This window comes from Pleuronectes platessa, chromosome 19, assembly GCF_947347685.1.
Source record: "Pleuronectes platessa chromosome 19, fPlePla1.1, whole genome shotgun sequence".
Classification (NCBI taxonomy): domain Eukaryota; kingdom Metazoa; phylum Chordata; class Actinopteri; order Pleuronectiformes; family Pleuronectidae; genus Pleuronectes; species Pleuronectes platessa.
The window spans coordinates 2,657,745-2,685,526 of NC_070644.1; the positions used below are offsets into that span (position 1 = coordinate 2,657,745).

Here is a 27,782-nt window from a genome sequence, read left to right on the forward strand (position 1 = left end):
CCATATCAGCCCCCCCCCCCACACACACACACACACCACCACCACTTCTACACTCCACGCGCTGCTGCTGCCGCTGCCTTTGCTGCTTCCTCCCCCACGACCTGCCGCATAGTACAATCACACATACACACACTCACAGTTCCAATCCACTGCAGTCATTTCACAATGTCACAGGACGTAGTAACCGACTCCTCTGCTACAGAACCGCACACAGGACCTCAGAGGGTCGCAAACGCACTCACACCTAAAGTGTGTTAACCCTGCACTCAGTGCTGCATCTATCTGACCTCCCGGAGAAAGAAATGAAAACAGAGCTGCGATGGGGAGGGTTGAGGAGACAAAGAGGGAACAACTGGGAGTGAAAGCAAAGCCGACTCCTCTATCAGACTGAAGATTGTGCTGCAACTCACTGCTGTTCTCGATGGAAGCAAGGTTAAAGAAGAGGACGGGAAAAAGCCATCTAGCTTTGCCTTCTCTAAAAATGTTCTTCTCAGCGAATTAATTGTGCCCCTGGGGATGTTCTGTAGAGTTCAGGCAGATGGTCCACCATATTGCACACACCTATGTCATAACTGTAGCTGTTATTATTGAGTATTCATCCCTACAAGTGTTGAAGTGAGGGGGGGGGGATAGCGTAGAATGCGTCATGGACGTGAGGCTCAATTACAAACAGGAGAGACACGTTTACATCGGGCCCTGTCTCCTCACTTTCTGGCCTTTTTAAGTCATCCTTTTGTTTCTGCAGTGTTGTGTGTGCATTCCTTTGTCGTGACTTCTCTTTGGCAAGAGGCAGAACATTCCAGGGAAATGGCTGACCCACAATAATACACACACACACACACACACACACACACAGAGAAAAAGGCATGGAGATGACTGAGGTAGTGAGCTCCTCCGCCCGCTCGTCGCCTGGGCGTACTCGAATCACTGTTTCCTGACCGACACATGACAGATCATGTGGGCAAACACAGCCACACACACTGTATGGCTGTGGAGCATTACCAGCTGAAATAGCAACACACATGACCATCATCACAAGAACACATGACAGCACTCGCCCTCCAGCTACTCCACAACACCACTGTCACATCGTCAAACCTCACACAATCCTCCCCCCTGCCTCAGTGCAAGTACATTTATTCAAGACAAGGGCAGCCAATATAGATTATTTTCCTTTTCTCCATGAACTGATGGTTTGCTATATAAGGAAATAAAGAAAGGCGCTCCCCTAATAGAGAAAGAACATCCCTAAAGCCCAAACCTAGTTAGCTATCAAGCCAGAAATTATTGTAATAGTAGATTCCTATGAATTTTTTTGTCAATCGTCTCATTTCTCTAGCTGAACTCAAATTCGTTCTATTTCAAATGATTTTATTCTTCTGCTTCACTTTGTAATACAACAGTTCTGGGTATTTGTTTATCGCCTTTAGTCAATTCATACATTATTATTTTATTTACATACAAAATTTAGAATGAAAAAACATAATGTACTGGGGAGATTAGTTATGCATTAACTCCACCTTAACCAGCTAGGTAATTAAACAACTGATGACATCAGTGATAATAACCAAACAATATATCAGTGCTAAAATAGAAACAATACAGCACAGGCAGTGAGTGAGAAACTGAGTACTGCATACTGACAGTGCTCATGTACTTTTGCTTAATTATCATTTTGAAAGCAGGTGTTTCATTTGTAGGCTAATGAATTACAATGCAGTACTACTGTGTAGTGAATAATAACCATCACCAGCATGCAACTTTTAATCTCACCATACCGATTCTGAATATTGTTCTAAAATGTGTGGTGTGCACTTCAATGTAAAGTGCAGTAAATACACAAATATTGATCACGGAACAGCTAAATCTGCGCAGCACCCAAACTGCTCTAAGATCAGATCCTCAGCAGGGGACTGGGTTCAAGTTTTAATATCATACAAATTCAAGACAGAACACAAAGGCTGGAAATTAGACAAGGAATGAAAATCCCTCTGAAAACTTGAAACAATAAAAGTCTCTGCAGTCTGATCTTGTACAGGTGATCACTGCAGCAGGTGTGGAGACTAAACAGGGCAGAGGTGAAAGAAAATACTTCAAGATACCCACACAACAGTGTAAAAATACTCTGTTATAAGTAAAGCTCCTGCATTCAAAATCTTAGAAAAAGTACGGGACTGTTATTACTACCAATCATTACCTTTTGACTCTACTACAGATTCAAACTTACATGCAGAATTAGAAGGAACTCAACTGCTAAGTATAAAGTTTAGCCGCACCATCAAAGTACCACCTATAGAAATTAGTGCAGTTAAATATCATTCATTCACAGGTTGTTTTTTTTCTGCACCATGACTACTTTTTGCAATAAGTCAACATTAGTATCTGCATTTAGTTGAATAAGGTTTAGAATGCAGGGCTTTGTCGTTGCTATTTTTACTTAAGTTAAAGATGTGGATGGCTCCTCTGTCATTGTTCCGGTGGATGATTCCTTTTCCATGAAACTGATTTCGACCATCTGTGTGACCCAACATTTAGAGTAATGGGATGTTGTTTATACTCCTGTTTCACTGGCTGACAGCAGTTTGTTGCAATTAGCATCAACTCCAATCCTCTGTCTGTCCCGCGACCCCTGATTCTCATCCTTTTGCATCCGAACTCCCACGACCATCTGGTGCCACAGGCTCAGCTTTCACTTCTCTGATTTCGGGCAGAATCTACACATCGCGTAAATTAAGTGTTCAAGGCTCCTCTGCTGAAGCATCTGGAACAGCTGGACCAGAAGCTGTGCTCCTCTGCTGTTACTGTAAATCCTTAACATGCAGAGGTGGAAAGTAACTAGATGCTTTTACTGAGGTAATATTCTCAAGTATTTACATTTTGGTAGGGCTTCTTTATACAGTAATACACCACAATACATGTCAGTGGGAAAACACATCGGACTAATTTTAATCCTCAGACATCGAAGTGCAGTAAAGTAGTGATATTGTGTTATGTTATTATATGCGTAATGCATTTTCAAACAATTATGGGGTTTTAATGTATTCATTTATATATTTTGTTTATTTTTTTGATGAAATACTTTAATCTGTAAGCGAATGTTATTTAATTATTATTACTATTACATTTATTATTAATCATCATAATTATAAGTGAAATAAAAAAACACAAGCTATTTATTGTGAGGAAACCTGGGGAGTTTTATCACAGCTGGCACACTGCTGCCACCTTGTGTTCACAAAGAAGTGTGTTGGGACTATAAATAATATAAAACGATAAGATATGACGAATAATAAAATGAACGTCACATCTACAACTTTGATCATCCTACTTTAGTATTTAATATAATTTCTTCTATTTACTTCCACTATAATGGCTTTTTCTTTTTTCGGCAGCAGGTGAAAATACATGTGTCAGAATCATAAACTATATCGATATAAATGTATTCAATATAAAGCTATTTGTTTCTCATTTAATTAATTTACTGATATTACATAGATAGATTGATTGATTCATTGATTAATTGATCTCAGGGAAATTTAATTTGTCGATTATAATAATTTAATTTGTAATAATTTCTCCTACAACCTTTACAACACGATTGTCTGCGTTAATATAGCCAGTGAAGACACAGTGAATGAAGCTGAATGTATGAATGAAGTATGAAAGCGATTTTAAACTATATGATGATAAATGGTGAAAAGCTCAATTGTTGTTGAAGCCATGAAGCAGACAGTTCTGCGGCTCTGTCAAAATGAAAGTGAAATCAAAGTGCTGCTCTTGACTCCACTTTCGGTTTTTCTGTCAAAAGTGAAAGTAGACTTATAGTTCCATGAGCTGCGAGTGTCTGCGTGTCTAACTGCGCCCAACTGCGTGTTTGACCCAAGAAACCTGGAACTGGCAGTAGTCCCGTTACATTTAAACCCGAGGAAAGGTGAGTGTTTCGGTTTTTAAATCAACTCCATGCGTTATAACAGAAGTTTTACAAGTTGGTAATGTTTGGGCTAAAGCTCAGAGTTTGATGTGGGGAGTTGAAGTGCCGGTTCACAGACGAACAACAAGTATCTGTCTATTTCTGGTGGTATGGTACAGATGCTTCGAGTGGGAAAACAAGGCGACAAAAATAATGAATTATTTTGGACGTTTAATAAAATAATCAAACCATTTTGCTTTCCTCACAAGAATTTAACAAGTGTAGTGAAATGCAATATGGAATAATATATACATTTAAGGGAAAGTACAGGTACAATTGTGGCATTCATAACCTGCTCATATTATTTTTTATTTACTTTTAATCCTTGATAGGGGACAAAGAATTGTCACATCACTCTTGTTCATGGTGACTCCCAATGTCTGTGTCAAGTTTCACAAGATCTTACTTAGATATTTTCAGAAACTTTAAAGGGAAAGTCAGCTCTATTTTCAGAAGAAAGGCATCATTACTTGCTCCCATTATTTATTTATTTTTATCCTTAACCCTTCTTTTATCCTCAAATTTACTAGCATCGTTTGTCTTTGGGGTCATTTTGACCCCAGCAATTTAAACCTTCAGAAAATGATTATAATCATAATGCTTATCCAAGTTTATGTTTCAGGGCAATTATGTTTCTTTGCTTGCTACTCAAATAGCCCTTTGTGTAAAACCAGCCATAAAATCTCCCAAATTTACATAAAATTGGAAACAGAGATCTTTTGTATATTTACTGAATATATTTATATTTGGGATATATATATATATATTTGATAAGAGCAAGTTATTAGTGCTATAATAAAAATTAAGCCATCTTTTCCTTACATTTCTCAAAATTGCTTAAGCAAAATCACATGAAACTTGATAGACAAACAGACAGACAGACAGACAGTGGGGGGCAACATGAAAAAGACAATCCTTTGACACCTCTTGAAAATTCAGTGTGATGAATTTAGTGACATCTAGTGGTTAAGACTTATGTCGCGGCTGAATACCCCTCACCTCACCAGCCCCTTCCAAACATGAAAGAGAACCTGTGGTAGCTACTGTGAAAAACATGGCAGCCTCCGAGACCTGCTCCCGATGTAAATGTAGAGATTTTAAATATAAAGGGTCCATTCCAGAGTAAAGAAAACAACCATTAGTACAATTTAGTTGAAACGCACACAGGTGAAAATATCAATAGGATTATTTATATAAAATTTCTGCCAATAGATTCCTTTCACCTAGATCCCTTTTTAAAAGTACAATTTAATAGGAGTAAGTCATGATGAACATTAGTTGAATTTCCCTTTCAACCGGAGACTTCAGTGAAAGTCTGAAAGCAGCTTTAAACTCACAGATGAAGTGACTTCCTTTCACAAAGGTCAAAGGTCACAGTGACCTTATATGAAACTGAAAAAAAGATTATGTAGAAATACTTACACAGAAACTGCACTGGTTGGTGAATGCATAGGGGAGAGCGGGGTAATGTGGGACATCGGGTAATGTGAGACACCCCGTGTATCTAGGCCATTGGAACACATTTGTGGTAATTTGACCATTAGCTTTTCAAGCCCCTCCCATTCCCCCCTTGCCATGAAGGAGAAGTTGGTGCTGGTGCTGTGGAATGTATGTTTTTTCACAAAAATGTGCATGTAAAAGTAAATTTTCTTGCTTTGAACTTAATCAACTGTTGTGTCAAAACAAATTGAATCAGGTAGAAAAACGTATATCATACATGTTTGTGAACTTCCAACATATAAAACCATGTGATCGATGCTAGCTGAAGATTAGCCTGAATTGCTAAGAGATGTTGTTTTTTCTAAAACGGTGGCTGTGGGGTAAAGTGAGACAAATGCTGTGGGGTAAAGTGAGACACTGTCTCACTTTACCCCACCACAAGTTAAGTTTAGTCTTAAACATATTTTAGTGTTATATTACATTATGTTTTATTTTTAATGTCTTAAACATTGTAGAAAAGCCATCATGCAAAGAAACTACACCAGGAAGACAACCTGGGGCCAAACACCCCTCACAGAGATGGAGAGTGCAGCCGCTGAGGTCATGCAAGGAAAGAAGTCCTTAAGAAAAGCTGGAAGGGATAGAAATATTGATAAGACAACCCTCAAAAGATTCATAAAGAAAAAAGAGAACGGGAAAGTAAAATCAGTAGCCTGGGGTGCAGTAGCTGAGGTAAAGAGAATATTCACAGATGAGATGGAGGAGCTGGCCAAACACTTGAAACAACTAGCTGACCAGTTCCATGGCCTTGCTCCAGTTAAGTGCTGTGAACTGGCATTTGATTACGCAGAGAAAAACAATATCCCTGTCCCTGCCAATTGGACAGAGAAACAATGTGCAGGTAAGCTAGGGTGTGCAAGAGATCACATGAATCATAATAATCATAAATGTGCTTAATTGACCAATCCCCATGATTCTGTTACTAGTCCGATATTAGTTTGGAATGTGTGGTTGTCAATCTAGCTGTCAGGATTTTAACTATTACAACATGTGTTGTTTTGGTAGTTCTAAAGTTGAAAAAGTAAGTCGATCACTTTACCCTGGCTACGGGGTAAATTGATCCTGAATTAATGGGAAATGTTTAAATTTTACTGATATATAATTTTAGCTCGCCTAGAGGGGAGCAAATGTAAAAAATGTGTGTAAATTTTATCCATCTGTTTTGTGATTTCCTATTCAATCAAATATTATTTGTAAAGCGCCCCAAATAAAATTGTGGTGATACAAATTTGGTTGGAGAGAGAAGAGAGAGACCCCAGGAACAATTCATATAAAAATAATAATAATAATAATAATAATAATAATAATTGTTGTTATCCCACAGCTCTGAAGTCTAAGATACCTGAAAAGAGCGAGAGAAAGAGAGAGAGAGACTATGGGAGGGGGAAAAAAAATAGTTAGTGACATGTAGTACAATAAATAAATGTGGGGGCAGAGAGAGAGAAAGAAGGGGAGAAGTGCTCAGTGGATGAGTTTTCCCAGCAGTCTAAACCTATAGCAGCATAACAAAGGGATAGTTCAGGACTCACCGGATCCAGCTCTAACTATAGGCTTCATCCAAAAGGAATGTTTTCAGTGTTTTCCAGAATTCAATACCTGGTTATGACTTGTTTATCCTGCTCTTTTTGTTTTATGTTTCCCTTTCACTCACCATCATGTCTTATCTCCAGTACGCCACCCCCACCACACACACACACACACATCCCACAGACATGGCCGAATGGCATGAAGACCTCCCTCAACGGTTCAACACGGAGGGACACCAACATAACAGTGATGACAAAAGCTTAGTCAGATCGAGTCAGGCCTCCTCCTCTTCCTCCTGCACTGGGGAGGGAGGAAGTTCACCAGGAGGTGAATGCAAGCGGAGGGAGAAGGACACTGCGTCATGTTGCCGGCTGGACGACCTGAAGAAGTGCCACAAGAAGCTGGGTCGGCTGAACTTCAGCAGTACGCACACCGTCCTCATCGATGTAAGAATATATCCTTCTCTCCTTCTCTGCGACTCTGATTCTTTATCTTTATATGAAGCATTTTCTGTTTCAAATTTTCTACTCCACACTTATTAATTTTAGAGGCATTAGATCTTAAGATGTAATAAGCACCTACACAGACCACCTGTTTCAATAATTTGCAATTTCAACATATGCTGGAACATGTTGAAAAGCCTGTGGTCACAAATCATTCGCTTACTTTTTGACAGTAAAATATTTTCAGTTTGCTCTGATCGACAGATACGCTTCCCTGCCTTTTCCTTTCAACATCAATCGCAACATAACTGCCTTGCTAGCCTCATTCCCACCACTAACACCTGAAGAAAGAGAGAAATAACTGAGCTTAGGTCTTTTCCATCAAACTTTGTTACTAGATGTAAGTTTCCCACCACGTAAAACATCTGAGCTCAGCATTAACCATCGGCTTACCTGTTCTAATTAAGTCGAACCATAACTGATACAACTGCACTTGAGGAGACTGACAACAATCTAACTATCATTGAAGTATATAAATCTCCCCTTATGAAAACACATTCAAATCTGCTAGATCCAGATTTTTATTAGGATCTGCACCAAAACACACACACAAATATCAGTCCCCTTAATATGTCTGATTATTTTCATCATAATCCAGTAGTTATTCTCTGGGAAGCTGGTTAAACTATTGGTGTAATGTTAGTTGAAAAAGAATGGTGAAAAATAAACAAACAAACCAGTGCACGAGGACGTAAACATGACCTCCTGTGTGAAGGTAATAACAGGACAGCAATGATCCCTGAGGTAAATTAAAATTAGACCCCCTTCTGCTAACTACCTCCCTAGAAATGTATTATTCTCAACCCTATTCTTTAAACAGATTTTTTCCTGTTTAAGGAAAAACCAGCAGAGTGAAGAATGAAACTGCTGTTCCCTCTAGACAACTCCCCTCACTGTTTCAACTGCAACACCACCAGGATTTTACAAATGTATCCTAGAGGAGGAACGTATCTTGCTCCTCTTTGTCTAAGATGTGCAGGCCAAACCCATCAGCACTATCTCCATGGCCCTAAAGTCCCACAACTGTCTCGAGAACTGAACACAACATAAACAATAAACAAACCACATCCAACTTCGTAAACCTTAGACTTTGACCCTTCCCGAACTAGTGCTTAGTAACAGTTGAGACAATTTCTACTATTTCCAACCTTAAAGCAGAATACAAACAAGGTTCTGTGTCATTACTTTGCACTTTGGAGTGTTTGGATTTAGATGGACACCTTTTATTAATCATGGACATTTTCCTTGTGTTTGGATTTGATTTGTTTTTGTTTCCTGTTTTATTTGGGAAATACCGCTCCTTGTGTTTCCTACCTTTGTCCTATTTTCCTATTTATGTCTGTGTCCGAAATCTGTCATTTTATAATGAGTTCGCCATTTAGTAGTTGTTTCCGTAGATTAAGTGAAGTTTTTATAACCTATATAATGAAAAATAAAGAAAAAAAGATGGTCTCTTACTGAGCGTTTATATTTTTCAGCCTTTTCTATTTCCCTAGTGTTTCTTTGCATGTTGAATTTATAGATTACATTTTTTGCTCTGCTTCTGCACTTGTTTTCCCATTTATTGAAATTGGCTTGCATCGAAGGACACTTGTTTTTTCACCTGAACCTGTGGCCCCTGCATGTGGGTCCTCCAGCTCCTTATTGGGACATTCTGTCTCTTCCGCATCAGAAAACTTTCTAGACAAAGTCAAAGACAGATGAGCACATTTTGACACGACCTGGCTCAAATAGTATGTGACAAAAGAGAAAGACCACTCAGAGTCTGTTAATATTGACAAATATTTTAATAGTTACATTTCATAAATACAGTATGATAATGTCTGTCACTAGGTCAATATGTAGAATGTCTGTGTGAGTGAGTGAGTGAGTGTTATGCAGTGAGGAATGTGAACACAAAAAGGGCAAATGACAATATCAGTCGGCAGGATCTTGCAGGTTTGATTCATAGACTCCTGAGCCGAGTCTGACAAGGCCTCAGCAGCATCCCCATCCCTACATGCCTGAGGCCGCTGTCGTGCACAGCACATACAGTCGATTCCTTGTGGTTGTTGTTGTACATGACCGTATGCTTTTTCTCACAGGTGTCCATTTTCAACGCTTCAAAACAAGTTCGGCCCCAAGAAGGGAGAGACATGTGGCACAGTAGCTTTGTGAAGATGCCCTTTTCGCCAGCAAGTGTCATAACCATCAAGACTGGATTGAGGAAGGTGTGTATGAGGCAATACAATGTTTGTTGACCTGCAGTAGATCTGGGTTGTTTTCTCAACTGATGCAGAAAAATGTACTCATGTTAGAAAATGTAAATGTATTTAAAAAGCACTTTTGTAGTCTTAGCGACCATTCAGCTTTGAGGTATAGTTTTGCCATTCACACACACATTCATACTGAGCATCTAACCCTAACCCTCACCCTTAAAGTTGTTATTGCTCATTGTCATTGTTGTCATGACTGTTGTTCCTAGCCGTTGCTGCTAGTGATCGCCTGTTTATTTATAAAGTAAATTATTATTAAATGCATTGCGTGTCCAAAGCACTCCCTTGAACCCTAAGATGGATGGTTCTCGAGATATGCAAGCCACAGACAGACAGACGACTTGTCTTTCATTATTCCTTTTTATTGTTCTTAGTTTGTTTTTGATGATGACGTACAATACATTAATGACATGCAGAATAGTCTATATACGTTTATGTTGAGTTGATGTTCTCTTTCCACAGCTGCCCACCCAGGTGAATAGGTGGGAAATGATCTCCAAGAAACTGGATGGTCTGGCCAGTAAGAAGAAACAGGAAGTTGATGATGTGGCGGTACGTTAGCAGCCTTCACACTTTTCCCTATACATACATACATACCTACCTACCTACCTACCTACCTACCTACCTACCTACCTACCTACCTACCTACCTACCTACCTACCTACCTACCTACCTACCTACATACATACATACATACATACATACATACATACATACATACATACATACATACATACATGTATACATACATATATACATTTATATTTGTGTCATACAAATGCATTTCTGGGATTCCAACAATTTACAAAACATACATCTTCTTTATTACAGATACAAAACTTGTGAAAAAAGTAAAGGCGCACCCACAAAAAGAAAGAAAAAAAAATCAAGAAATCACAGAATTATAAAATGTCTATAAATTAACTCTATAAAGAGCTTTTTTTACTCTTATAACAGGCTTTCTCCAGATAGCTTAATGTGTAAATAGCTAACTCAGTCTTTATTTACATAGATATTTACTTTTTATTTATAATCTTACAGCACTTTATATCATGCAGGTCAATTAGCAGTAGAAAACAGATCTTAAATTGGACAGCACATTACGTTTTCTTCTAAAATAATGCGTTGTCCAGTTTCCAAAGTCAAAGGTAAAATACCTAATCAGAGGGCCCACAGACATCTTTGCTTTTTAGACATTTCATATAATCTATTCTCTGGACCCTGTTCAGATTTCATCATCATAGAAATATACAGTTTTAGTCTATATATCATCCAGTCATCTTTCCTTTTGTGCGGGTCAAACATATATTCTCTATACATAATTTTTTTTCCCATTATCAACAGCCTAATTTACAGAAAAGTACAGATAAATATTTGCCTTTTAAACTTGCTTTCTTCCAAATCAATTATATAATGCCATGATTGAGCAATTCATATCTTCCAATGCGTCTCACATGACTCATATCCACTTTAGGCAACTTTCTTACATATTTATCTGCACTCAGAAAATATCTTTTTGCAACTTTTTCAAATGTTCAACCTTACATATTCAAACTCTGTCTGTCTTTAGGAAGTTATCATCAAATGCAACCCACAATATAAAGATCAGTGGACGTTTGATGCCCTCTTCTCCTTAGTCAAGGTCAGTGTCCATTAGTTTACTTCAGATCAGCTTTGTGATTGGATGCCTAAACCCTCTAATGATCAGGAGTGGATCATATTGATTTTCTAGTGTATCCCGAAAGAAGAAAACTACTTCAACACACTGTTTCCGAAGATCGCGGCGTTGGCTCTCAGCCTCCCCCAGCATGTGAAGAAGGTAATGTAACTTCCTTGATCTGCTGACTCTGCGTTTAACTCATGATGATAATGAAAATGATGGAGATCCGTGTTTTCAGGCCATCCCGCTGCTTCAGACGGGGAATTGCGCCCTCATCACTCTGTCACAAGTCCAGATAGCCTGCCTGCTGGCTAACGCGTTTTTCTGCACCTTCCCACATCGCAACACGTCCAGACCCAACGCAGAGTACCACAACTACCCCCCCATTAACTTCAACAGGCAAAGCAGACCCACAGTCTTACATTTCTGAATACAGCTCCTGTACACTCTCCGCTGTGTGAACTGTAAGTGAGGTAATTGTTAAATCTCATTCTGGATGCAGTCTGTTTGGAAACTGGTCGGATCGGAAGAAAGAAAAGCTGAGGGCCATCATGCATTATTTCAATGTAGTTACAGATGAGAGTAAGTTGCTGCTCAACCCCCTTTTCTGCTTCCTGTCCATGAGAAGACTCAGTAAAAACCCTTCTATTCACATCTTTGCAGAAACTAAACCACAAGGACTGGTGACGTTTGAGAGGCGTTGCTTGAGAGACTCAGAGTTGCCGAGCTGGAGAAGGTAATAATTAATGTCATGTATTTTATATAGCATTTAAAAACCCAGAATTACAAAGTTCTTTGTATTATAAGATGGATAATTGAAGTCAACAAATAAGCAAATGGGTAAGATCAGAGGTTTACATAATGTTCACAAAGCTGGATGGGAAAGGGACAGGTGCGGGTAAGGGGGTTAGGGTTATGGTGTTTGTGTTGAATTACGCATAGATCATGACGTCTGTGAGTGTGTGTGCTTCTGTTTGTTTGAGTGTGGGATGATGGATTATTAAATTGTATAATAACATTTTTATAAATTACTTCTTATGGTAAAATGATAAACAATAATCATATACTATAAGAACTGAAAGTTTAAAGGTTAAAATAGAGAGCATTTATAGAATGATGTTTACATCAGAGAGGGAGAACTTTGTATCATCGGCATGACAGTAAAAAGTCACAATCCACTGGGAGTCATCGTCTGGGGACCATGAATGAATATTATTGCTAATCCATACATAAATATATGATATTACACTATTACACAGTTAAAACTTTGGGGAGCTGGTTGCACTGCAGGAAAAATAAAGGCATCACTCAAGTCTGTAGGACGTATCCTCTGAGGACATTGAAAGCTGGTAAAACATTTAATGGCACTCTCTTTTGGTTTAGCTGTGATGAGAAGCTGTCCAATCTGTATGTGACATCAAAAGGCAACATCGAGGCCAACTGTGCAGGGATGTTACAGGTAAGAAGCAACACAAAGCAGCAACAGTCACAGCTGTTTAAGAATGAACTTTATATATGTGGTAGCGTGTGTGTTCATGTGTACAGGTAGATTTTGCTTCCCGTTGGATTGGCGGAGGTGTGCTGGGCTCCGGACTGGTGCAGGAAGAGATCTTGTTCCTAATGAATCCAGAACTAATAGTTTCCCGACTCTTCACAGAGCGACTGGCGGACAACGAGTGTCTGATTGTTACAGGTAGTGATGAAAATATGAGTTAATGGACGAGTCAGATGACAAAACCATCAGTTGTGATGCAGTAATTGATCAAAATTCTTTGGGTTTTTCGACAATTTTTTATGGATTAATTATTTATTAGTTCTTTTCACAAGGTAGTGGAAGCACCATATCACTTACATAAATGTCAAAGGACAGAAAAATAGAAAGGAATTATAAGGAAGCGAGAGATACAAAACAATAAAGATAAATGAGAAGCAAGAAAGGAACAACAACAACGAAGCAGAAAAACTAAACAACATCAATAAATATAGCACCCTTAAATAGGAATGGGTTCTTCTCAGGCTCAAGCGTCATCCTTCCACTAAAAGTGGTGGAAATCAGTTAAGTCGTTTTTGAGTAATCCTGCTGAAAAATAAACAAATAAACAAATAGTAACTGGTAAGAGAAAAATCAAAAGAAATCCCAAAGTTAACTTTCATACAGACTTGAGCTCGATTTAGAGCTTTTCTTGCAGCCGTTCTCCAGAAATCTGGCTACTTAATATGTTAAACAGGCAACTAAATCTATGTCATTCATACTGAACATTGGACTGATCCACTTTTCTTCTTTTAATTGAAGAATGGTCCAGCAAGCACCAAAGCCGCCGCAGAAAATAATCCCCACCATTGTCTCCTGTTTGTTGGAATAGGAAGTAGTGTGCAGCTCTTTTAGGAAATTACTGAGCCATTTAGGGGTTTTATTATTTATTTTTAAGATTAACATGTTCAGGAGGAGCAGGGATTCCTAGACACAGTGAGAAGTGTTAGAAAGATGGAGTAACAGGTATTGATTTTGGTATTTTTATGTTAACGTCAATAAAGAAAATACGATGTGACACCAGCCTCACAGTTTGCATTAACGTCTTGGTCTCAGGCTCTCAGCAGTTCAGCGAATACTCTGGTTTTGGAGCCAGCTTTGAGTGGGCGGGGCCTAATAAGGACAAACTGAAACGGTATGAGCAGGCTCTTTATGTATTTTACATTTAAAAGTATTTGTTTGTTTGTTTTTCTGAAATGTGATTCCATCTTTGCAGGGATGAGTGGGGCCGGCTGCAGAGGCAGATCTTAGCCATTGACGCTCTACACTTCAAAAACCCAAGGGAGCAGTACAGTATGATCAAGGTCACACGAGAACTGAACAAGGTCGGGTTTGTCTTCACGTGTTTTGTTAATTTTTGGGGAAGTGGGACATGATGCTGCTTTTGTTGGAATTTGTATATGCTTCCACTACTGTTCTTACATGGTGTTATTGTGTCCTTGAAGGCATTCTGTGGATTTAAAGGACATGGGGATGATGAGCCAGACATCGCCACGGGCAAGTGGGGCTGTGGAGTCTTCAATGGAGACCCTCAACTCAAAGGTTCTGAGGCGTTATGTGATCCCCTTCAGTTTATCAACAATTAATACATAAATAACTATATAAAACATTTGTCCTGAGGGTTTTACTTCCCTTTATTTTCAGCTGTGATCCAGCTGATGGCCGCAGCAAAGGCCAAGAAAGGACTGGCCTTCTTCACCTTTGGCGATGAAGAACTGGCAAATGGCCTGAAGCAGATCTATCACCTGATTGTCACAGAAGGGATTACAGTTGGTGAGAGTCCCCTCCCCCCCTGTGATATTTTCAAATGTTGTTTCTCGTTTATTGGCTGGTGAATTATTTTTCAAATTGCTTAATCACAGGGAAACTGTACGGACTTCTCGAGGACTACTGTGCTGTTCAGCAGGCCGACAGCCACTCGCATGTGGATCTGTTCAAGTTCATCAGAGACAACATTGGGTGTTCCAGAAGTCAGCTGTGAAGTCAGATTCATTTCCACGTCTGCATCTGATTTGCACGAAACTGTATCGGGAATGTTTTTCTTGCAGGAATTAGCAAGCTTTGAAACCACGTCTTATGTTATACAGCAGTTATGATTATTTCACATAGAGAAAGAGAAGTTCACCAAAACAACAAATCCACGTGATCGCCACAGGACGCAAATGTTTTATTTAGCTCCTCACTGGCAGATTGGAAGTTAACAGTTGTTGAACGCTCGCCACTCAAAACATTTGCGTATGTGTGAAAATAAGACTTCGAGGGGGGCCAATTCAATTTTTAGATTTTGTTTTGAATTCTTAAAATTGAGAAGGCAATGGCAATAGAGTGTAAACTAATGAATTATGATTAATGTACTAAACTTATTGAAAATTACAATATGTTCACTGACGGAGCCTGAGAGCCGTATTCACTAAACATGTTAAAGGGTGGGTTCACCGAAAAAATTTAAATGCCCTCATTTACTCACCACTACGCCCATGGAGGGGTGGGTGAAGTGTTTGAGTCCACAAAACATGTCTGGAGTTTCAGGGGTAAACAGTGTTAAATCCATATCCAGTACAATTGAAGTAAATGGTGACTGAGACCAGACGTTATAAAACAGTGAGAAGTTTAGAGTCCGTCCAGAGAACTAAGGATTTACCACGTGTGTACTCCAGCAGGTAATTCACCTTCTAAGTCATGGATAAAGAACTAACTTTTAAAGTCATATTCTAACAACAGTGAGTTGATTGATGAGAAGATTTCACAGGAAATGCTTTGTCAGGTTTTGTCTGTAAATCCACAAACCAGAGCTCCCAAGTTTCAAGTTTCAAGGTTCAAGTTTATTTGTGATTCCGCCCTTACGTGTACAAAATACAGTGGATTTAAACAGTTAAAAGACTATGCAAAAAAGCAGCGGTTTAAAAAGACAAGTGCAATTAAGTGCCTGAATTAAAATGGTTAAAAGAAAACTTTTATTAATAGCAAAATAAGCACTGTTTGAATATGTATAGTAAAAGGAGATTTCATGGCCACTGTTGAATTATCCAGTAGAATCACTTTAAATTAACCACCTTAATGTCTATAGATTTATTCATTATATGTATAATTTGTTGCTTGACACAATATATACATTGTCATATGTATAGAGACCAGTGGGCATATGCACAGGACATCTCCCCTTACCAGTGCCCCTGAACGCAACCTCCATTATCCCAGCTGTGATGAAGTAAACAGAAGATACTGATTTGATCTTGTTTGGGCCAAAAACAAAAATCAGGACGAGTTGCAGAAGGATCATTGCTTTTTAAATTATTTTATTTTTTAATAATTATGACTAAAATATTGTATTTCTAATTATTCTTAAATTGTATTAGATTTCTGCGACGATTATTTTGCGACCTCTTGGGGGCTTGTGACCCCTAGTTTAAGGAATCACTGGTCTGGATTGTTGTGATGGAACAATAACATTATTATTGTGACTTACACTGACTGAACCCTGCTCTGCTGCAATCATAATAAGTCTTGTTAATGCAAGCATAATTAATTTTTTATTTTGTTGAAAACAATAAAACGTACACTTTATGAAAATAAATACATCCTTCCATTCTGAGGAGCTGAGGATTATCATGTCTTTACTTATGTCACGATTATTTTTATTATCAAAATTTCCATTGCAAGTATTCTGTTACATTTGGCACAGACAGGTGTTTACATTTATGTGGAGGGACGGTCAGGAAACTGGAAATAGGAAATGGGAAGAATTCAAGCATAAAATACAAATTGGGAAAAGAGGTGAATTAATGAGAAGTCAAACAGGGGTGCCTCCTCCCTGAGATCACACAGGAGACACTGCTCAAGTTGTCACATTTTTAGGATTAATATGCAGCCACAGGTTCCCTACAAATGGCACCGGTTTCAGTTCAATATTCAGCCGCTTCTGCTCATCGTCTATATTTTTGTTTTATTTTTTCACCAGAGAGCAGGGTTGCACGGCAGTCGTCATCACACTGTAGAGACATTCTTTAGCATAACCATGAAAATCCAGTTAGATGTTTGGGGAAATACAGCACACTTTAGATCAATGTTTAATACCTATAATAATGTAAACTGAAATTTTTACACTTGAACAGATTAAACACATGAGGTATAACTTGTGAGTGAGCTTTTTCAGATTTTGTTGCCTTTGGACTTTCTGTCCCAACCCGTTTCAGTCTCTGTGCTAAGCTAACCTGAACAGCTGATATAAAAACATCTTCTCTTCCAAGAAATTGAAAGCTTATTTCTCTGTTCCTTTAAAGGGGACATATTATGAAAATTCCACTTTGTAGTGCTTCTACATGTTAATTTGGGTATCTGGCATTTCTACCGTCCCAAAAACACTGAAAAAAAACAAATCCCGCGATTTGTTGTTGTTCCTCTATGTTAGAAACGATACGCTAGAGTGCGTCCAATGGGATTACGACTGAAATAGACGTCTTGGTCACACCATGCCCATGTAGGGAGTCTCTCTACATGGCCTTGGACGAGCGAGCTAACGCTAGCCGGGCTCCACCGGCCCGGTTAGCTCGCTAGCGTTAGCTTGCTGCTGCTACCCGTCAGACATTTAGGTGGCCGGATAAACAAGGGACCCCCGGGGCACCTCTAAACGTTGACTCAACAGTGTGGAAGGATGCTGCTGCTGCGCCAGCTCAAGCTCCCACTGCTGCCACTGCTGCCACTGCGGGGCTGCGCTGGGGAGCTTGGGCTCTTGCAGTCAGGCTCACCGGGGCTGAGGGGGGGCACTCAAAACAGGTCAATGAGGGCTGTTTTAGACAGTGAAAAAGGGTGCTGTTTTAAATGATCCTTGTGGTATTTTGACCAAAATATGTTACAGACATTTTATTAAGACCCCAAGGAACCATATCAACTGTGGTAAAATGGGCATAATATGTCTCCTTTAAAAAAAAAATATCTTCATTTCATGAGCATTTAGTCCCAAAGCAATTATTTTTAGATTAATAAAATCTTAAAAAATCAAACACGTAAGCTAAATCTCTTTGTCTTGAAAATTAATTTCTTATAAAGTTATACATTCATTGCAGGTTCTCTCATAGTTTCCTAACAGTAGTGACCATCACTGTGAACATGAGGTCTTCATAGTAACAATGTTTAAAGTCAGTAGGTTATTGTGGGTTGTGTTTAAGGATTAGACCTGTTACCAGGTCTGATATGTGAAGAGTGAGGAAAAAAACACATCAATGCAAAGGAGGGAGAATGAGTCTGTGGGGGGGGTCACACAGTCTGATGTGTGTTGTGGGCGAGTGAAAGAAGGACTGGACCAGTCACTACACTTTTCCTGTGAATGCCTCCAGATTGAACGCTGTGTCCAGTAAACGCTGCAGCTCCATGAGGTGAGTTTGTTTGTTCCCTGTAGCTGGAGCTGCTGCGGGATCACGTCCAGCATACCTGCAGCACACACACACGCACTGTTAGCCATAATACATTCACCGTCGTCTGAAAACCCACTTGCTTTGCTGTTTACTACGTAAGAAAATGAAATAAGAGCTGACCAGACGGGACGGGTGTGGTTGATGGTGGTACTGAGGCGAGGATTGACGTAATAATAGTAACCCTGGTTCTTGTGCTCTTCCTGACACCAAACTAGATCAGCCTTGGCGTAGCGGTCAGTCTCCGCTTTCACCAGATCGAAGGGGAACGGTGAGAGCTGTAAAGAGAAAAAAGCATTAAGATTTCAAACAAGTTGGTTGCAAAAGCGCTTTTCTGGTCTTGATGACCACTCTCCCATTCACACATACATTCATGCAGTGCGTCTATTGGCAGCACTGATTTCTATTTCTATTTATTTACTCTTTCAGGGGCAATATTCAGGGTTCACTATTTCTATTGCAGAATCTCTGATTATAGGAAGACTCGCTTTCACCCCTGAACCACAGCCGCCCAGCCATTTGGAGCCTTTGTTTTTTTTAAATATATTTTAGAAGCAGGATATTACTTCACTTTATTTGTTTATTCCTGCAGTGAAGGGACTTTTCAGGCAGCCGTCTTTCCTCAGAACTGACTACAGGGTCACAACCAAGCTCAGGTGAGCTGTATAACTTAACCAAGCAATCGACCGACAGGAGGTCTCCCAGGCAACACTCAACACACCAAGATGGAGCGCACAATAAAAAACAAACCTTACTGGACAAAGATCATATCACAATAATTATATAGCAACGAAAATGCACACATGAAAGTAAATATAAAACTCATTGTGTTACATGTGATTCTGCCTTTAACAAAAATGTTATAAGTTGATCAGGGATATGTTTTATAAAAAAGTTCATATTAAAACACGTCTGTTTTAGAAGTTGCAACCACTTCTACTACTGTTAGGTCATGGGAAGACAGAACAGTGGCTGTAAAAGACTTTGAGACACACATTTACTTTTGTCCTTTTTTGTCCTCTTTTCCCACAGTTTGTTAATTTAAAGCTTTTAGCTGTAGACTGGTTTCTTTAAAACAGATTGGTCAGTCAGTCAGTTTGATTCCTCTGTGCCTAATGACTGTAAGGGCTCAAACTGTACTTTTTCTGAAACTAATTAGGTTAAATAAAACATTTACAAAGCAGGAGTGACCACATATGTTTTGGACGTGCCTGCAGAGAGAGTAACAGTCATGTTCCTCTTCAGGTACCATGAATATTTGTGTCTTGTGTAAACTATTTTCTGAAAGTGTTAATTGTTGATTGAATAAAATAGATCCTTGGCCCTGGCAGGAAGGTCAGACCGTCACCAAAGTCTTTAACCTCCTGCATCATTGCTTATCTATGAAAGATTTCATGGTGAATTGGCCTTTAACTTGAAAATATCTTGTTCTGGAACAAAATGCGTGCCAGACAACATTGCCATCCTCAAGAGAAAAAGCAATGGTCACGTTTCCTCTCTGAAATTTTAGTTCATGTCACAAGATTTCCCAGTCCAGCAAGCTTACACGCTCAAGTTTCAATGAAAGATGGCGGAATTGAGGTGTTGTTGTCATTGAGTTTGAGTGAATAAGCAAATGTATTTAATGAATATGTACAGTTTTGGATTCCCCACAGCATCACTGCAAACTTGAGGCTGAGTATGCAGAGACTCTGACATTACCTGTTCGATGCGGACAACAACTACAGTATCGTCCATGCCTCGGTTCTTGCGTTCCCGGGTCAGCTCGTAGTAAATCTTTCCGCTGCAGAAGATTACTCTCTTCACCTTCTCTGGGCTGGCAGCTGCAGGCCCGACATCTGGGATTATACGCTTGAAGTGGGTGCCTGCAGGATGGGAAACATACGTTCAAACTCACAATAACTTACAGAGAAACGGTAGGTCGTTTCTTTTTCTTGAATTGCTAGCTCTTCTTTAAATGTCAGCACTCACCTGGCAGCATGTCATCAAAGCTGGACCTGGCCTCTGGGTGGCGCAGCAACGACTTGGGTGTGAACACAATCAGCTAGAGTTAAAAAGATAAAAAGAGGGCACAGAGAATGATCAGTGACTTAAACTAAAGTATCTCGTGTTCTGAATCACAGTGTATTGATTGCATCACTTACAGGTTTCCTGAATGGCAGCAGGATCTGTCTGCGGAGGACATGGAAGAGGTTTGCGGGAGTGGAGCAGTTGACAATGATCCAGTTACAGTCGTAGAGCTGACGCATCGAAAAGTCCTCTGACAGTTTCTGACAAAGAGTCAAAATTCAGAAGTAGGTCAAGTTTACTTCTACTTGAGGTTTAATCCTGTTTTATGTTTTAAAACTGAGAATGTGAAGAGGGAGTGTGACGTTGTTATAGATTCAACAGTATCACTGGGCTACGTCTTCATTTTCTATGATAGTTTCTGATATTTTATGTTGCACAGGAGGTCATCACAACTTTAACCTTTTCAATGTTTCGAAGACCAAAATCAAATATTTCATCTTTGAGTCCAAGTGAATATTTTTTTTTATCAAATTCAAAGACATTCCCTCAGAGAGTTCCTGAAATGTCACATTCACAACATCAAAAACTTGATTCGTAAGGTCACAGTGACTGACCTTTAACCATACAAATGTTATCAATTCATCCTCTAATCAAATGTAACAGTTGCACCAAATTCGAAGAAATTGTGATCCGACTGAGAACCAATAAAGGTTATATTTTAGTGGTGTAGTAAACTGTGTCAACATTGTGTCCTGCAGACTCACAGGGAAAACATCAGGGTCATCGTTGCACATCTGCAGAAACCTTTCAGGACGGGCAGACGAGTGCTCTGGGCCCTAAGAGAAGGTTGGAGAAACAGAAACAATTGTCACATTTTTGCAAAAAAGGAAACTGAGATCATTCAGACTGAGAGAAAGAGAAACAAAGAATGTGACCGATCAAGTTTTCACAGTTCCTACCATTCCCTCCATGCCATGAGGTAGCAGCATCACAATGCCGTTGTGTCTGACCCACTTGGCCTGACCTGAGCTGATAAACTGGTCGACGATGCACTGAGCTGTGTTGTTAAAATCTCCAAACTGGGCCTCCCACAGGACCAGGGCGTTGGGACTGGCCATGGCAAAGCCCAATTCAAAACCTGCACGCAGAGGAGAAAAAAGCAGGTGCAAAACAGAACAGGTTCAGAATATTTTGTAGAAACAAATACTTTTATCTGGTCATACATATACATTCACATAACACTGGATTATGTATTGAAGGCTACAAGCCAAAAGCCATCATCAGGTTATGGGTTTTTGGGGCAGAGCCCTCATTTAAACACCAGTGCAGGAGAAGTGCACCTGTTTACCCTCAAAGGATTATTTCTGTAAACTTCAGTAGCCAGGCTAGAGTCTGCTTCCTCCAGTAAATTGATTCCATACTGTAATTTGGGTAGAGGATACAGAAACTCGATTTCCTCAGGTAGAATTTTCCTGGAGAACTACAATTTTCAATATATATCTGTGTGTGTTGTGTGTGTGTGTGTGTGTGTGTGTGTGTGTGTGTGTGTGTGTGTGTGTGTGTGTGTGTGTGTGTGTGTGTGTGTGTGTGTGTGTGTGTGTGTGTGTGTGTGTGTGTGTGTGTGTGTAGGCATGTGCATATCCAGGTCTTAAATATGCACAATAAAACACTGCAAACAGAGAGAGTGTAACTGAAAGAGGAAAGAGAGGTCATTATAATCTGTAGAAGTCTGAATAATTAGTTTTGAACTGAATTTTATTTATTTCAGGCACTTGGCTTCCCACAAAGAAGTCAGGAAATGAGTCATGAGTCAGCTATGCAGTTACTGATCTGAGGAGATATAGTAACTGGTTTCCCACTGTACATGTTCCTGTTGTACACATTCCCCAATGAATGCTTTTACCTGATTTCTGTAAGTAAACTAATTACCAAATATCAAGCTCATGGTGGTGCCAAAGGGAAAAAAAACAGCATGGTCATTTGTCCCCCAAGGACCATGCATGTCGGAAGTAAATTTAATGGCAATCCTTAAAATAAATATTGAAATATTCCAGTCTGGACCAAGACCATACCTTGAGCCATGGCACCAGTGAGAACGTAAACATCATTGATTTGATGTCTGTTGCCAAACTTTAAACTCTATGTTGCCGCGCTGCCAGCCGTGAGGACTTCCCTAATGGATGGTGCATAAATACTACTCACCCAGTACTCCATATTCAGATAGAGAACTGTTGCAGACAGTGTAAGAAGCTTGATCAGGGGAGATGTAGTTCATGGGGATGCAGATCTTCTTGTCAACGTTCTGGTCGTGAAGAACATGGTGTCGATGGCTGTGAAGCAAATCAGAAAAAATTTAGTAAAATCATCAATCATACTATGTAGTAGCCTTGATTACATTTGGTATAGGTGAATTTGACTTTTGCATCGGTTGTACCTGAACGTGCCCCTCTCCACATCCTGCCCACTGAGACGTACGTGGATTCCCTCTTTGAGCAGGGAGCCGAAGGCCATATACTCGCCCAGGGCCCAGTCACACACTCGCTGACTCACCATGTTTGCACGGCCCTTTAGGATACGACTCAGACCTAAAACATGAACACAAAGTCAGAAAGAGATAGTACAGAGCTTGTTCAGGGAGAATTCATTAAAAAAGGAAAAGAGAGCAGGACGCACCTCCATGTAAGGTGAAATCTTCCATTGGGACAGAGGCAGCGATGTTTCCGATGTGGCCGAGTTCCTCTTCACTGATGCCAGTCGAAAGGGAGCTCATACTCTTTGGTTGACCCTCCGGTGTGAAAAAACCTTAACATACAGTACATGACACAGTTCAGCAGATAGGAGACATGTCCAGTGTGATGAATATTAGGTCTGCACCAAACCAATTTTTACATCCAGTCCATGATTAATCATTTGGTTGGTGAATAAAATCTGAAGACTATGGCAATGTATACAATTTACCGGTTATCAGTTTAATATCATGAATAAACAATAATAATGAAAAGAAATTGATTTACAAATAATTCTAATCCAATCAACAACTATAGCCAACAATTGTTTTAGCCATATTTGAAGAATTATCAAAATGCTAAAATGTCCACAGAGAGAGACTCATACCAGGCCATGGTGAGTCCAGCCAGTGTTTGATGTGAAGGATCTTTTCATCTTTGGAGCGAGTGTAAGCCTCCTCACAGATTTTGTCGTACCTCGCCACTTCCTCCTGAAAAAGACGGATGTGAGTTGACGGTTTGAATATGGACAACAGCTTGCAACCATGCTACCAGTTCTGTGTCTCTGCCACAAAATCCATTTAATATTCCTTTTTGTCAATTTCAATTCCAACTGTGCAGTACAATGAAAACAAATGCAGCTTTAGCACCTGTTTCTTTAAGATACTCCTCCTTTAAAGCCAATACTGCTCTTATTGGCCAGCCGGCCCCCTCTCTTGTGATTGGTCAACCGCTTCCAATGTGATTGGAAATGCCGGCTGCCACTCTCGCCTTTCATGGCTTTGTTAGGGGCACAAAATAATGTGACACCAGAAAAGGTAGTTTGGAGACTACCCACCTGTTGAGGCCTAATCAACTAATTTGGATAAAATTTATATTACATGTGATGTTTTCAAACAAAGGAAATAACAACATCCTGTTCTGTATTTGTGTATTTATTGTGACAGACGATTGTCATGAATAAATGCAAAGGAGACATGCAGAGATGGGAAACGGACTGGAAACTGCAGACCGCCTGGATAAAAAGTAGCAACTACGTTCATTCCACAAGAGTGGATCTATGCACTGAAAAGCAACTTCTAAGCTTCTTGTTTCGCACAGTTATATTTTGTATTTTACACCCTCCTGTTTCTCTTCTTGTGTCGTCATAATTTGCTTTTACAATTTGTCAATATGTCATGATGCCCTTTTTATTTTATGTAAAGCCCTTTGAATCCCCTCATTGATTAAATGTGCTGTACAGATACACTTGTCTTGCCTTCTTGCAGCTGCACAACGTTTTGGTTGCTGAGCCGTCAGTCAGTGGCAGATCTATTCGCTGACAATGAAACCTGTGTTTGCTCTCACAAGAGGCTTTTTTCAGTCTCATTATGACTGCGACAACCTCATATGTACAGAAGGTGAAGGGATTTGATAATGAATCCAAACTAAGGGACACGAATTTCACAAATGGTCATTTCATATTTTTCTCATAACTTCCATGTTTGATGCGTGGATGACTTCACCTCGTACTCTTGTGTCGTGACGACTCCATCAGTGATGAGTTTTTCAGCAAACTGCTGCAGGACCCCTTTCTGCTTCTTGATCAGCTTGTACGTCAGCGGCTGAGTGAACATGGGCTCATCCATCTCATTATGGCCGTTACGTCTGTAACACACCTAAGGGTGAAGACAACTGATCAGGCAAGCTTTTCGACTGACATACACTGTAAACACATGACAGCATCTGCACCTGTCAAATATTCTGACCATACCGTTTGATCTAAAGAATATTGGATATTATAAAACAGAGTTCTGGTCACATCAAGTGGACACAAACACAACTCTGTCTGATTGTGAGGTTCTGTCTCTGTTTGGTATGTAAGTAGACAACTGTTTGCTTTACATATTCACTATATCAATTACAGTATTAAGAATATAATAAATTATGGTTTTGTTTGTGTGTATTTGCTGTCATTAGTTGAAAAGTCTTCAAAAACCTTGCCACAAAGATCCAGCTATAAAACATCCTGCAAGTACCCTGAGATTTCAGAGTGTGATTGTTTATCACTCACCAGGTCTACAACAACATCTTTGTGGAAGGTGTTCCTCCACTCAGCTGCTACATTGCACACGTACATCACAGCCTCCGGATCATCTGCATTGACGTGGAAAATGGGAGCGTTTACGACCCGCGCTACGTCCGTGGGGTAGGGAGATGAACGTGCCATCCTGGGGTCTGTAGTGAAGCCAATCTGTGGGGACGAGAGGAGAATGGGAAGGGAATGACATGAAGTGTTTTTACTGCTTGCATCTAATAAAAACTATTTTATTTCATTGTCATTTCAGACTGTGCATTCAGTAAAATCCCAAATAACTAAGTAAAGGTAAGGTGTAGGTAAACTCTTTGGACTCAAAACATTTAAAATGCCACATTTGTACAAATTACAGAAAAAAGGATTGGTCCAAGAGTTGAATTAATGAAAGTTTAAGCCAAGGTTGGTACATCACGTGATCATTGGTTGTCACACTAGCAGGGCCTAAGTCTATATTTGTGCAGATTTCTTATAAGTTTCATACCTTTGTCTGCATGGATTTTCTGAGATCTACATGAACTAAAAGTGAAATTAAAATGACTAAATGGTTTAATATACATCAACAAACAAAAATGACATGAGTGCATAAGATATACTGCTCGACCCTTTATGACAAAGCACTAGTCTGCAGAAACTGGTATAAACTTTGGGACCAAGCAGCAATGTTAAATCCTCTCCTCTCCAAAGCTGCCTGCCTGCTCAGTAACAGTCGATCAGAGCCTGAGTGCATACCTGATTGTTAACCACCACATGGATGGTGCCGTGGGTGGTGTAGGAGGGCAGGTCAGACAGGTGGAACGTCTCGTACACGATACCCTGGCCTGAAAATGCAGCATCGCCGTGAAGCAGGATTGACATCACCTGCAAAGTCATTCGTTGGGTTAAAAACATGTTTGGAAAACAACCCCATGTGCAATCACGTACAACGTGTATTCAGATTACCCTCTTGCCCTCTGTGTCCCCGCAGTAGAACTGTTCAGCTTTGGTCTTCCCCTGCACAACAGGGTCCACTGCTTCCAGGTGGGACGGGTTAGCCATGAGGGACATGGTGATGTCCCTGTCGCTGACCCTGTTCCTATGTTTGTGATACATCCCAAGATGATATTTCACATCACCAGATCCCTAAGAGCAGAAAAGAAAGAAAGATGTAATGAAGCCAGGCAAAGCCACACAAACAACTGAATCATGCCATCTATTACATGTAAGACACCACATTTTCATCCTGGGATGTTTGTATTCTTTGTTTTTATTAATTTGTATGTCTGTCGAAATTTTAGAAACATCTTCAACAAACCCACTTGCTTGCAGTAAATCCTGCGGAGGATATCTTGCTGTGTTCTCACATTGACTTTGTTGGACATTCAGCCCCTCCGGAGGAAGTCCAGGGTTTATCCGGACTTCATTACATGTCTGAAAGCTTCTTAAACAACTATAATATCCTCTTTCTAGGGCTGTCAAAAAAGATGGCAGGAAAACTAAATCTAGTTTCAAACTCTGGTGCCTTAGATTTCAGATCTTTTAAATTCTTATCAACCATCATCAGCCCTGAGATCCTCTGGTGCTGGTAGTTTAATTGTTTCTATCACGGCCCACACAAAGAGGGAGGAAACGGGTTTCAGCTACTGTGCAACAAGACTGTGGATCCGCCTGCTCAGCTACATTAGCCACATAAGACCTACTAATTTAGACAAATGTGTGGTTCATCTACTGTGTATTTTTATACCCTTTTTAAATCTTTACTATTTTATATCCTTTTAGATTTTTTTTAATTTTTTTTATGGGATTTGATTTTAATTCATATTGAAAAGAGCTTGGAGTTTCACTATATGTATGAAAAAGCTATATTAAAAAAAAATGTTATTCTTATGCTTATAATGCTTCTTCACTCATTTTCAAACCTCATCTGCAGCCTCTAGTTTGGAGTCAAATTGGCAGAAGATTTGATCCAGCTCTTTCCGGATGACATTAGCGAGCACATTCAGCCGACCTCTGTGGAGACACACGTGCATTGTGAATTAATATTCAGGCTTGTCTGTTTGCCTGTATCACACATGATGTATGAGCTCTGTGTTTACCTGTGGGGCATCCCCATGATCACACTCTCCACTCCGCTCTGACTGGACCAATCTATGATGGTCTTAAGGGCAGGGATGAGTGATTCGCAGCCTTCCAGACCGAACCGCTTCTCCGATGACCACTTCCTCTGGAGAAACTCCTCAAATCTGTGAACAGGTGGTGGTGCTGCAGTTTAACACTGTGGCCTCAGAACAAAAAAAACACCCTTGCCATCGGGCTGCTCCGCAGGCTTTTCCAGATAATTACTGAAGAGTGTTGAGGAATGTAAAGGATCAGAAGACACACACCTGGTGGATCGGATCATTCTGAACAACAGAGTCCTCTTCTCCTCCAGACCAAACGTCATGATTCCTGGTGTCTCAAACTTCTGTCGGATCCACTTGCATTGCTCCACGTCATTAATGAACATAAACTCTACTCCGATATGCTGACAGTAGGCCGTCTAGAAAAGAGAGGCAGGTCAGTGTGTGTGGACGTATGAGTGACTAAACAGAAAGTACCTGAAATAATGAGTCTAATCTTACATCCTGAATATGGGATTG

The 27,782-nt window shown here is 39.9% G+C and overlaps 2 protein-coding genes across 2 annotated transcripts in view; one reads left to right on the forward strand and one right to left on the reverse strand.

Annotated features, from left to right (window-relative positions):
• The first annotated feature begins 3,773 nt into the window (after positions 1-3,773).
• On the forward strand, positions 3,774-16,538 carry pargl (poly (ADP-ribose) glycohydrolase, like). Its single transcript, XM_053411255.1, has 16 exons — positions 3,774-3,931; positions 7,141-7,443; positions 9,585-9,710; positions 10,218-10,307; positions 11,326-11,397; positions 11,488-11,574; positions 11,654-11,814; positions 11,918-11,997; positions 12,079-12,151; positions 12,799-12,874; positions 12,961-13,108; positions 14,003-14,081; positions 14,163-14,271; positions 14,392-14,488; positions 14,591-14,719; positions 14,809-16,538. The coding sequence occupies exons 2-16, from the start codon at positions 7,183-7,185 to the stop codon at positions 14,925-14,927; spliced, it is 1,707 nt and encodes a 568-aa protein (XP_053267230.1). The 5' UTR covers positions 3,774-3,931; positions 7,141-7,182; the 3' UTR covers positions 14,928-16,538.
• The window catches only part of ogdhb (oxoglutarate dehydrogenase b), a 31,546-nt gene continuing 19,510 nt past the window's right edge, over positions 15,747-27,782 (reverse strand). The window contains exons 6-23 of the mRNA XM_053411254.1: positions 27,528-27,682; positions 27,240-27,386; positions 27,063-27,153; positions 26,107-26,286; positions 25,897-26,025; positions 25,144-25,323; positions 24,596-24,748; positions 23,479-23,581; positions 23,038-23,166; positions 22,799-22,949; positions 22,567-22,694; positions 21,324-21,502; positions 21,129-21,200; positions 20,499-20,624; positions 20,326-20,398; positions 20,056-20,219; positions 18,478-18,632; positions 15,747-18,373 (exon numbers count right to left, since the gene is read on the reverse strand). Of these exons, the coding sequence (XP_053267229.1) occupies positions 18,253-18,373; positions 18,478-18,632; positions 20,056-20,219; positions 20,326-20,398; positions 20,499-20,624; positions 21,129-21,200; positions 21,324-21,502; positions 22,567-22,694; positions 22,799-22,949; positions 23,038-23,166; positions 23,479-23,581; positions 24,596-24,748; positions 25,144-25,323; positions 25,897-26,025; positions 26,107-26,286; positions 27,063-27,153; positions 27,240-27,386; positions 27,528-27,682 (2,436 nt within the window). The 3' untranslated portion in view covers positions 15,747-18,252. The remainder of the gene's footprint in view (positions 18,374-18,477; positions 18,633-20,055; positions 20,220-20,325; positions 20,399-20,498; positions 20,625-21,128; positions 21,201-21,323; positions 21,503-22,566; positions 22,695-22,798; positions 22,950-23,037; positions 23,167-23,478; positions 23,582-24,595; positions 24,749-25,143; positions 25,324-25,896; positions 26,026-26,106; positions 26,287-27,062; positions 27,154-27,239; positions 27,387-27,527; positions 27,683-27,782) is intronic.

Bases quoted from the DNA above. Each gene is read 5' to 3' on its own strand.
- pargl (XM_053411255.1), top strand. From the start codon at position 7,183: ATGGCCGAATGGCATGAAGACCTCCCTCAACGGTTCAACACGGAGGGA. The intron at 11,998-12,078 runs GTAAGTTGCTGC...ACATCTTTGCAG, and splicing joins CAATGTAGTTACAGATGAGA to AAACTAAACCACAAGGACTG. The intron at 14,720-14,808 runs GTGAGAGTCCCC...GCTTAATCACAG, and splicing joins CACAGAAGGGATTACAGTTG to GGAAACTGTACGGACTTCTC.